The sequence below is a fragment of the Montipora foliosa genome, chromosome 11 (assembly GCF_036669935.1).
Source record: "Montipora foliosa isolate CH-2021 chromosome 11, ASM3666993v2, whole genome shotgun sequence".
NCBI lineage: Eukaryota > Metazoa > Cnidaria > Anthozoa > Scleractinia > Acroporidae > Montipora > Montipora foliosa.
In genome coordinates, this window is record NC_090879.1 from 19,756,375 (window position 1) to 19,767,934 (window position 11,560).

At 40.8% G+C, this 11,560-nt stretch overlaps 2 protein-coding genes across 5 annotated transcripts in view; both read left to right on the top strand.

Moving 5' to 3' along the window:
- Positions 1 to 2,243, top strand: part of LOC137975263 (transducin beta-like protein 2) — a 13,775-nt gene extending 11,532 nt beyond the window's left edge. For all 4 annotated transcript variants that reach the window (XM_068822352.1, XM_068822351.1, XM_068822349.1 and 1 more), the window contains 4 exons: positions 326 to 520; positions 1,381 to 1,541; positions 1,639 to 1,670; positions 1,803 to 2,243. In XM_068822352.1, the coding sequence (XP_068678453.1) occupies positions 326 to 520; positions 1,381 to 1,541; positions 1,639 to 1,670; positions 1,803 to 1,836 (422 nt within the window). In that variant the 3' untranslated portion in view covers positions 1,837 to 2,243. The remainder of the gene's footprint in view (positions 1 to 325; positions 521 to 1,380; positions 1,542 to 1,638; positions 1,671 to 1,802) is intronic.
- A 7,311-nt stretch (positions 2,244 to 9,554) lies between these two features.
- LOC137975378 (histone H1.0-like) lies at positions 9,555 to 11,263 on the top strand. The gene has a single exon (XM_068822485.1). It carries the CDS (start codon positions 9,570 to 9,572, stop codon positions 10,185 to 10,187), a length of 618 nt encoding a protein of 205 aa, XP_068678586.1. The 5' UTR covers positions 9,555 to 9,569; the 3' UTR covers positions 10,188 to 11,263.
- The last annotated feature ends 297 nt before the right edge of the window (positions 11,264 to 11,560 follow it).

Consider the following 11,560-nt stretch of genomic DNA (forward strand, 5'->3'; position numbering starts at 1 on the left):
CCCAAATATCAATAAAATATCCAAATATCAAGTCTCAAACAAATAACATCCTATCAAGATATTTTGATAAACCGCAATACTGCACCTTAGTGCAAATTCGATAGGACAGCGGTCCCTCATCTAAATGGGCTTCCTGCTTATTACATCTGATTGTGGTGCTGTGCTCCGTGATCATCATACATGAGCCTTATGGGGGCTGCCATAGCCGTCTTATATTTGCTTTTGGTCTGATAAAACTGCATCGAGTCCTTCGCAATATAGTCCTAAGACTCTTTTAGGAAAATGATGATGAGCATGACTGGTTTGTTTGTTTGTTTTTCTCCAGTTGAATTTACCAAGAAAGAAGACCCTCATCTGCTGATTACTGGAATTTATGATGCTTCATTTAACGTTTACGACAACATGCTGATCAACATGTCACCAGATGCGTATGTAACTGCTATCACTATGGGCAGATCGGTGGGGATCTTCAACACAGAAAATGGTCACTTAGAAGAGTTTCTTGAGGACGTTCATGGAGGTAATTCTCTCGGTTCGACCCGCATGTCAAGTCCCATTTATTTTACTGTGTCAGCAGTAATCACACACAAGGGAAAGAAAATTTTGGAGCTTGCGATGAAGGGATAAATCTCGCACCTTCTCGTCCTAGCGCGGTCTAATTTAGCCGAACTGAGGAGCAGTCGTGGCTCAGTTGGCTAGTGCGCAGCTTTCGGAGCGAGAGGTCCCCGGTTCGATCCTCGGTGACTTAAACGTCTGTTTCGACTTTCCTCTGATCCGTGTAGCTATAGCTTTAAATGCCCTTAAAATGGAGCACTGACAGAGGGAGGGGGTAAAGGGTGCACCGTCGGCTTCCACTGATACCAGCCTCGTAGCTGAAGGAACTACCGACGTTAAATAAAGTCACTTTACCTTTTAACTCGTTGTTGTCTTTCCGGAAATCGCTCGGTATAATGTCCTAATTTACTCACACAAATAGGTTGATAATAAAGTTTAATCATGTTGGTCTCTTGACGCCATGGTCACTCATTGTTCGAACACAGATCTCTCCCCTTTTTTATACAAGGGCGTTGGTTACACGGATAAGACATTTTCTATCGCAGCCCTTATAAGGACTAGCTCGTCACGCTACAAATGGTTACATGCGAACTATAAATACCACTAGCGTTACTATGGCAACTACAAAATCTCCGACTGTCTTACCTCTTAGGTTAAACAGTGTGAACGGAAAACAAATGAACGTCACTTAAGTCCTTGCGCTCGCCTTCCTGTTTTTCAGGAAGAAAAACTGACTTTTCCTGTTTTCCAGAAAAAAATAGTCGAGCGTTGCCCTTTTTATTGAACTAAGCATACTCAATGGTTTGGTTTTTTTTTTTACCATAGATGCTATCACAGCCATTTCATGGCATCCCAGCTCGCGTTACCTGGCGACAGCAGGTGGCGAAGACCGCGTCATCCGGGTATGGCATAATGCAGCTGGAATCAAAGTTCAAATTGATGATTTGCAGGGGCGATTGTACCGAGCTAGGAATGAAAATGTAAAGGTAAGAACAAGTTCAGCAGATAATTTGTGATGTGCCTTTCGTTTGTGCTGTTTTGTTCAACGTGTGACGTTTGACAAGTTTCCTTTCACCCAAACAGGAAAGATTAGAGCAGCAAATTCTAGAAGCCAGGTGAACCAAGACATTTTCTGTTGTTGTTAATTTTGCGTAAAAACAAACCATGTTTGTACCTTTCTTTGTTTCTTTCCTTTACTTATCAGCCGGACTCGTTTTGTTTACGCGTATTTTGGTTTCTTGTTTCAGGGCTTCTCTGGACAAATTGAATATTATTGGTTAGGAAGAATTACAGAGAATTAATGAAGAATTTTAACGATGAATACCTTGTAAAAGTTAGAAGATACATCAAGTTTTTAACAAATCAACCACAAGGAATACCTACACCGTGATGTCAGTCAAAACACCGAGAAAAAATTATGACGGAGATTCTCCAAGAGACAAGACAATAGAAATTGGAATATTTTAAGTACCCCAATATGTTTCGTTAATGTAAAGAGGATTTTCTTTTCTTTTAGTTTTTGCTTAATGTTTTGACAGTTTTATGTAATATTTTTAAGAACTGTCTGTTTTAGCTCCAGTGAAATTGTTTCCGGTTTGTGATTTTCCCCTGCCCGGTGGCATCCTTATTGCTTTCTCTTCCTGCATATTTATCGCTCATTTGAAATTAAACGTACTGGAACAATTGAATTTGCGTCTGTATTCAATAGCCAATAGAGTGCTTTCACGTGACGTCACGGCGGCCAGGTTGGTGTTCCTAAATAATGGAAGGGCGGCCATGTTGGTGTACCCAACTAGTCCTCCGGGAATTGAGCTCTATTATCATGCAAACGTTTCCTCTTGTTTTGGTGGAAAAACAAGGTTACTGATCACGTGAGTGAAAACACTCTATAAAGGCCACTCTTCAATGTAGAAGCCTCTTTTGGGAGCAATCTATGCAATTACTCCCTTTTGGAAAATTCTTGGAGCAGAGTATTCGGAGCTTCCCTTTCAGGTTGGCAAGGTGTGGAAAGCGAGGTTTCAAAAAGCACCCTCTTCTTGTTAACATCTCCGCAATCCACAAGGGTGCTGGACTGGCATTGTTTTAATTATGAACACTTGTCCACTGTAAAACATAACTATAAAAGATTCACGGAATACGATACTCGCGGACTATGTATCATTTGGAATTTCAGTCGTCAATCAAAACGCCTAAAAGAGCGTGATGTCACAGGAAAAAAATGTTGGGCTTATCACAGGTGTAAGAATGAAAACAAACCATTGTTTTAAAATATATTCTTAATTCATTTACACCTAGTCCTAACTTCGTTTTTTTCTTAGCCTGTTTTCGAAGAGAGGGTTGGGGAGAATGAGACAGAGAACCGAAAGCTTGGACAGTGCTTATAGCTGGCGCAAGTCACTGACTCATGTTCATCATATTGCCTCTTCAAAAAGAAATATTTCGTCGTTCGAAGACACACCTGGCGTGTCACCCACCTTCGTCGGAGTTGTATGGGCCAGTTTTCAATACTAAGACTAACACTCTGTTCTGGGTTGCTCGAAGCATTGTTAGCGCTAACCAGCGTTAAATTCCATGGAAACGTATAGGTTTTGATACCTCTTAACAAACGGTTAGCGCTAACCACGTTTCGAACAACCGGCTCCAGATGGGTTACATAGGAATTTGTAAAATAATAAGGATAGTACGCGCACTCTCATTGGTCAATAGCTACGTTCAGATGAGAGTATGGAAACACGGCTGTGAAATCACACGAATTTTGATTGGTTATGCGTTGTCAGACGAGCGGTTTGATTGGCTGGTAGGAAATATGAGCTTGTATGAAAAAAATTTGTTTCTATCAAGAAGTAAAAAAAGCAGCATTTTCCTTCATTTCTCGAATTATTTTGAGCAATATTTTATAAAAGCAATCGAGGACTGTTTTCCCTGTTGCATAGATAGCCTCACGTAAACACTCGGGGAGTTGGGAGAATTTTCAAAAGTTACGCAATTCAAGAGTTGCCCGTTTCAAACGTCGAACTTTACATGTGCCGAATCTAATGCAAATTAGCGAAAACAATAGATTTTTCTCATTTGCATTAGATTCGGCACATGTAAAGTTCGACGTTTGAAACGGGCCTGAGGTGATTCCCTACTATTGCACGGCGCACCCTGTTTTTCGCTTAGCACAACATAGGCCAAGTTCGTATTCAGGCATGGCTTGGTCAAATTTCACAGCTCAGTTCTGTTTTCTTTGTCTCAAAAGTCTCAACGGATGTTTCTAAACAAAAGAAATGTTTAAATTTAACCATGTGTGTGAATATTGCTAAATCGAACGTGGCCAAAAACGCTTCAAAATGGCGACCTTTCGCGCGGGAAAGCTTGCTAGAAGGAAGAATGGCCGTTTTCAGAGCACAGCAGTAAAGAGCAAAACGGGAAACTATTTAGACTCGCAAAAAAAGATAAATCGAGTGATAGCCTTGTTGATAATAAAGTGTCACTTCAGTCCCAGAGTGAAAATGAAACAGCGCTATCGGGGAGCTCAGTTTGCTTTCTGTTTTCTCCTAAACGAGGGTGGTGACCTGTCTTTTTTTGGCATTATTTTATACTCTTACTCCTCCTCTTTGTGCTGTAAAAAAATTTAAAAACTACTTTTAGAAAAAGGTTACCTTGAAAAAAGTATTCGTAGCTATCACTCGTGGACACAAAATTGTCTCCTCGAGATCATGCACCCGAGGAATATTTGTAGTCAGTGCCTTTTCGTGACGTGTGCCTGTGCCATAAAACAAACATTAAATTATTCCTTTTGAACAATAAAATACACCTGTTTTGTTATTTCAAGAATTACGTCAAAGCTCTGCTTCCTGTTCCTGCGAAACGTAGCGTGAACCGATGGAACAAACTTGTTCTTGATAGATGAAGTCGCAATGATTCACTGAATAACTTGAGCAAGTTATATCTCTCAAACGAGCTCGGTGACCTATCTTTTTAGTTGCACATTTCGAGTCATCATAATGAAGGGAACAATCGAGAAAAGTTTAAAGAAAATCGTACGAAAACTTCTATTACTAAGAAATCACCTTAAATCAACCAATCGCTCTGGTCTCCTTCGTTTGTGCCTTGAGCTGCGACCTCTGTCTGGCCCCCCTTCCGTCATAAGGGTAGATCCCGCTCCTGGCTTTGCTTCTTTAGGTGACGATGAAATCCTTAAGCAGTACGGCTTTGCCGTGGAAGTCGGCCGAGTCAAAAACCCAAACAAGAATCCTGTGGCAGAGAAATGCGTCGCAGAACTTGGTGATGAGCTTCTACGTGTTTGTCCTGAGGGTGGTACAATCAGTCCTCTTTCCTTAGCTGTGGCGACAGCCAATCTCAACACCCGTATCCGCAACAGAGGATTGTCTGCCCGCGAGATGTGGCTTCAACGCGATCAATTCACTAACGCACAGATCCCTTTTTCCGACCTCCAAGTTGTTCGACAACAGCAGTCGTTGCGGCTCCGTAACCATCCCACAAGTGAGAGATCCAAAGCCCCAGGCTGTTGCCCTCGCCCGGCCACGCCCGTTCAAGTAGGCGATTTGGTGTACATTACTTCTGATGGCTCCAAGACCAGTGCCCGCAATCGGTATCTTGTGGTCTCCGTGGATGGCCTATGGTGCAACGTACGCAAGTTCACCGGTTCACAGTTGCGTTCTACCTCCTATCGCGTCAAGCTGTCCGAATGTTATCGTGTTCCTGACCTAACAGAGACCACGTCTAACCTCTCTCGTCATTACAGCTCCGCTTCCTACCCTGAAGATACCGACGAAGAGCCTCTCACCTCTGAGCACGTTGACGAACAACCCGCTCCCCTTCTTACACCTCAGAGCACTCCGGGTCCGGCTCCTCCTGTAGTTCCTAGCGAGCTCGCTACCCCACCAGATCCTCAGCCTGACATTCATCATGTGCCCGAGTCTTCCCCTCCCCCGAGTGGAAGCATGACTGTTGACATTGATGCCCATATCCCGGAGCTTACCTCCTCACCTGGCCCACGCCGGTCAAGCCGTTCAACTCGTCGTCCGGCTTACCTCAAGGACTACATTACATATTAAGGACAATGTTAGCTATTTGTAACTGCTTGTGTACTATCAATTCCCAGCCTAGTTTTACTTCGTATTTATTACTCATCTACCTTGGCGAGGAGAAGAAAGAAGAAGTCACGCCATATTTCGCATTGTTGTGTAATTCCCGCCACTAGGTCACATAGCGTAACCCATTGTACACGCCGTCGTTAGTTCGGGTTATTGTTTCGCTTTGCATGCACGCTTAGTTACCTCATTGTCACACAGTTCGCGCATAATTAGCTTGGTGCCTTTGTTACCACCTTCGCCTGCTTAGTTTGGGTTGTATTTGCATCTTGCCTTCGGTGAATAAACGTGTTCTCTCGCTCGGAGTTTCGGCTCAACTTACTGGCGCAGCCTTTTTTTTATTTTTATTATTATTATTTTTTATTAGCAATAACAGACTAATAACAAATTACTTATAACAGACACAATACATAAGTGATCAAATTACTAATAACAAACACAATACATACCTTAATTAATTACATAGTGTTTCCTTTTTCTTTTACTTACACAATACTTAATCACATTACAATCCCACTAATCAAATTACAATCACTTCCTAAACCATGACACAATAGGATTCATACAAGAAAGAAATATTATATATTAAGCAACAAATTACAGTTAATTGTCCATTTACGTTTACATTTATCTAAGGTATTATTTTTAATATTAACGTATTTTTCAATTTCAGACTTATTTTTAATCTTATGCTTTAGGCCAATTATTTCTGGTAGCACCCTTGTCCTTCTGCAGTCCCACAGGTATAACTTAGCTATCAGTAACAAATAGTTTCGCAAGGGGCGTTTTGAATCTACAATACCTATTATGACATCTTTTAAAGTTAGGGAAACAGGTTCTTTTGAGATAGAATGAAAATAAAGTTCAAACTCTTTCCAAAAAGCCGAGTGTGCGAGTATAAACAGTCGAAAAAGAAGTGGCTGAGGGTTTCGGGATGAGACTTACAAAAGGAACAGTTGTCGTCTGTGGCAAATCCTATCTTGTATAATTTGGTATTGGTATATAATATAGAGTTAAGGACCTTGTACTGAAAGGCTCTAATATATGGTTCACAGAAAACAGAATGTGATAGAATATATGCTTTCTGTAGTTCGTCACCGGTTAGGTCAAATTCATGTTTTAGAGTTAGTCCCCTGCTAGGAAATTGTGCTTTTTTGCTCAGTAACAACGAGTAATAATCCTTTGACTTCTTTTTTAAGACATTAAAAACCTTGTCGTTAATCGCTAATGTAGGGGGGCTTGTCATAAAAGTGTAATTACTCATTTTTAAATGAGAAGGTATAGCATGGCGAAGACCTGCCCAAGTTAAAAAGTTGTTAACTTTACCAACACGCTTAGAAATTATATTATATGAGCTTAAGTTATTCAAATCAAAAAGTAGGTCATTTACGCAAATAATACCAGACTCGAAAAATGTCTTATAAAATACAGGTGTATTGTTTATGCGAACATCTTTATTATTCCATATTATGCCCTGCCAATCCTTTTCTGTGGAAAACTCGTCTCGAAATTCTGCCCACCATTGGAGCATCTCAGCATAAAACTGCGAGGGAACAGGATGATCTTTTACATTGTAGTTACAGTGAAATAAGAAAAGACCTCCGAAACGCGTAAGCTGATGACGTATATAATCTTTCCACGCACCATCGTTTACTCTGAATATTCTTTTTAACCACGCTAGTCTTAAGGATTTAATCGTTGTCTCTAAATCAATCATTTTTAAAACCGCTTTTTTCGTATTCATTTATTACAGACAAGCGAGTTGTTTTATTCACACCTTTCCATAGAAATTTAAATAACAGCTGGTCTAATTCTTTAATAGCATCCTTAGGGGTGGGTAGAAGTGACGAAATGTAAACAAACTTTAGGAATAATTAGAGACTTTATAACGGTCACCTTCCCATAGATGGAAAGACCTCTTGAAGACCAGATGTTAACAAGTTTCTTAATGCTGTCTAATTTTTCAATAAATTTTTTTTCGTGAGGCAATTTTGGATCGTAGGAGTAATATACGCCAAGCGCTTTGATTGGTTCGTCTGGCCATTTGATACCGAGTGGTTAACCAATCACAACCTTGGTTTCAATCACCATTGAAACGATGTACAGACTCCTAAATTGGGACTTTCTTTCTTTTTTTCTTTCTTTCGTAGCGACCTTAAACAATTTACGCCTCCTCTGTCACTATTTTAATATAAATTTTCCTTTTCTCTTCTTCTTTTCTCGGAAATTGTAATTTTTATGATTAATTGATAAGAGAACTTCGTGTCGTCCAATAGACCTTTTTGTAGATACTGCTGCAATTTTGATTTCTATTGTTTCAGATAGCTATCGCAGGATGCCCAGGGGTCACATACATATTAAATTTGCCCCCTGAGCACCCCATAATGTCTTTCGAAACAATAGAAAGGAAAATGGCCGCAGTATCTGCAAAAAAAAGGTCCACTGGGTCTGTAATCATACTTGTGATTTTGTTATCACTCGTATGCCGGATTACAGACCGAATTGGACTCCACTCAGTCCTATTACCAGTAGTTATTTAACAATTTTTCAAAATACCTTAAGAAAAAACGTAGGTTTTAAACGTTCTGATGGTTTTTAGCCACACTGAAGAAGGGTTATATAGCAGACCCGTTTGTGTGTTTTTACGTGGGATGCCTGTGGCAGACCAGGCTTAAAAATGGCTTGAAAGTCGTCGTAGTCAGAAAGAGAAATTAGCCACGTGCCTGTCACGAGGCTCTTGGCTTGATACTAGGGACCTTAAACACGAAGGCGCGCTACGTAAGGAAGTGTTCCCTGGGAAGATCGAGGCTCGTTTGTCAGTCACCGTTGACGTGCGCGGGACTATAAAAGATGTGGTGCCTTAGGCACATGCAAATGATTTATCAATCAACCGTGGACGCAACCGAGAGCTCTGCGATAATTTCTTCAATAAAAAAGCCCCTCATGACAATGTGTCCGTAATATGCCATAAAAGGTTATCCGTCGTTCTTTTTTCAAATTTCCAGTCCCTTTTTTTTCGCGCTGGAAATATCTTTTCGTGCTTCCGTCGCTGTGTTGCTGTTTGTTGATCACCATCTTGGATAATTAATCAGTCGTGCTTGAATGAATTCGAACAAAAGCAGTGCGTGAAGCGCCCCCTTTTATAGTGCGTCTTGGTGTTTAAGATCTAGGACGGCAACTTCAGCGAGAACCCAACCAAACAACAGACATTAATGAGCAAAACAATGGCTCTGCAATTGCGCTTTAAAATTTGTACATTTCTTTCCCATTCTGTGCCAATCTGCGACGTGGAACGACCAAATTTCAAGTTCTAAGAAAGACGCGAACGCACAAGGGCAAATCTTTGATTTTCTTTCTTAGTTTCAACACTGTTCCTCCCAATTCAGTTCCGAACAGTTTGGATAAATTGTAGAAGTTGAGCAAACTGGAATAGTCAAGAAACACAAACATAAACTACTACCATTAAATGACATTTTCGGGGGTCGCCGTCTTAGATCTCAAGGTCCCTACTGTAATGTTGGATATATTTTCCGGCGAGAGGTGATACGAAAAGCTTAAAAACGAAGGATTTCTAACTTCTACAATATTCCACGTATTCCTATTCCGGAATACGGTCAATCGAACGCACCCCAAGTGTATTGTTTAGTCTTTTGTTTTTGACTTGGGTAGCGAGCTAATCACCAGGGTGGTTATAATTCCGTGTCCAAGTACACTAAATAAAAAATCCACGTACAATTCTTTACGCAATACAATACTCAACTTCACCTGTGCCCTTATTGTCGTTACCAAGAAGAGAGATCCTGGGAACGAGGTTGGTTAATCACATGATACGTTGCAACCCTTCGATTACCAATTAAAGTTATGACGTCATTGTCACTCGAGTTCTCTCTCGCGCGATGAGGGTTCTGCTTGAGGATGTCGCCCATGACAAGAGCGCGACTGAGACACGATTTTGTCCCAAACGTCCTCAAGGCCGTTAAATTACTGGAAAAAGAACATGGCCAAGGTGTCTCGCGGCAAAATATCGAAAAGTACTTCGCGAAAACTTTGGATGGACACAAGAACCAACAGGATAAGCTGATGCCACAAGTTGTCAAGGCGGCCCTTCGAACGGCGCTCAATTCTGGTTTGCTCGTTCACGCTCGTGGAGTTGGTCTTAATGGGTCATTTATGATACCAACGACATTTCAGTCGCGAAGACAAAAGGGAGCAGTTGTCACAGAAGATTCAAGAATGCGAAATATTTCTTCTCTGGTTTTAAAACAAGACACGCGCCCGGCCACACCTGAAAAGACGTCAAAGCCAACGGATTCAGACAAACGCCGACGAAGTACCACTTTTGCCGAGACATTTAAATCCGATCTTTTCAAGGCGACGGAAAAATCTAAAGCGTTAAAGACCATATTGAAAACACCGAGACGAAAAAAAGTGGTCTCGAAACTAGTAAAGGGTAAAAGAGTGAAGTTCTCCTCGCCTCCGAAGGTAATTTTTTTCTCGCCCCGTATCAAGAGAAAGGCGCAACGGAAAAAGTGATCTTTCGCTTGAGAAAGATATGGCTTGATCAGCAGGCATTTGATCTCATCAGTACCGATAGGTCACACGTGGTACAACGATTGAAATCGCCAGGGCCCAACTCATGAACAGCAGTCTAAGGCAAAACGTTGTGTGGATGTTGATTTTACTCAGTTGTTACGTTTGGATCTTGTTGCACCAGTCTGTAGTGTGATTTCTCACGAGATTAACGCAGGATGTGTTTCTAAACCTCCTAAAACGGAACGAGTTTCTCTGATAACTGCTATTTATACTTGAACAGCCGTGACACGGATAATTTGGAGCCTAAAGTGCAACACTGTAGGAAGTAGAAAGAATAAAAGCTGGAGTGGACGTTTCGGAAGTACTGAGTAAGTCTGTTCACATCTTGCTTTTCCTACAGATTTTAAAGGCAAGGAGGGCAAGTTATTGATAATTCTACTATCCTGTTTCTATAAAAAGAAAAGGAAAAGTAAGAAAAGGAAATCAACTAGAACTTTGCAATGGAACACTTTTGTTTGTCTTCTTATACACTTAAGTGACATAAGTGCAAAATAATTTGATCATTTCATCACATTTTGTTGGTAACATGTTCTACTTCTGCCGCAACAAGATCAACGAATTTTACCTGCAAATATTTAACTGTTTTTAATAAAGTTCTGTTACATCTATGAATCACCATTCTCTGGTCAACTTCTTTTAAACTAGTGGTTGGTAAAATAACTGGAATTTGTGCAAGACAATGAGTCGTGCATTTTAACCCATTGACTCCTGGGAGTGAGACTTTTAAACAGGTATAATTACTCTGTCTAACACCAGACAATTTTACTCATTAACTGAGGGTGCTGTGGTGCCTAAGCAGTCAGTGGGTTAAAAGACAAGCTGCACTTTGATCCTCTGAACTTAGTTTCTGTAAAAAGCTGTCGGTTTGGTGTTGAGGCCCTCCCATGGGGGTCCTTGTTCCTGTGTTCCCCCACCCTTGCTCTTAAAATTACTCTCAAACTTGTTCTCAGCCTTTTGATCCCCAGAATGGTTTATGTTTCCTTGTTCCCTAAGATATTTTGTCTTTGTTCCCCTGTGTTCCCCAGTTGAAATTAGCCATATTCCTTTGTTTCCCAAAACCCCTAGGAGGGCCTCAGTATGTTGTATTTCATGACTTTGTTATCTGTAATGCCTTGAGATTGCCATTTCGTCAATCCAAAATGTGGTCTGGCCATTTGATGAAAGAGAAAGCAGAATACAGAGACGCTTCACTCATTTACTGCTTCACATGAACAATTTCTCTGCACTCAATCTGATCTTACTTTAAAACAGTTCTGAAGTTCTACTTATCACTGAGAGCAAAGATTTTAAAATCTTTATTGCAAAGTGAACTT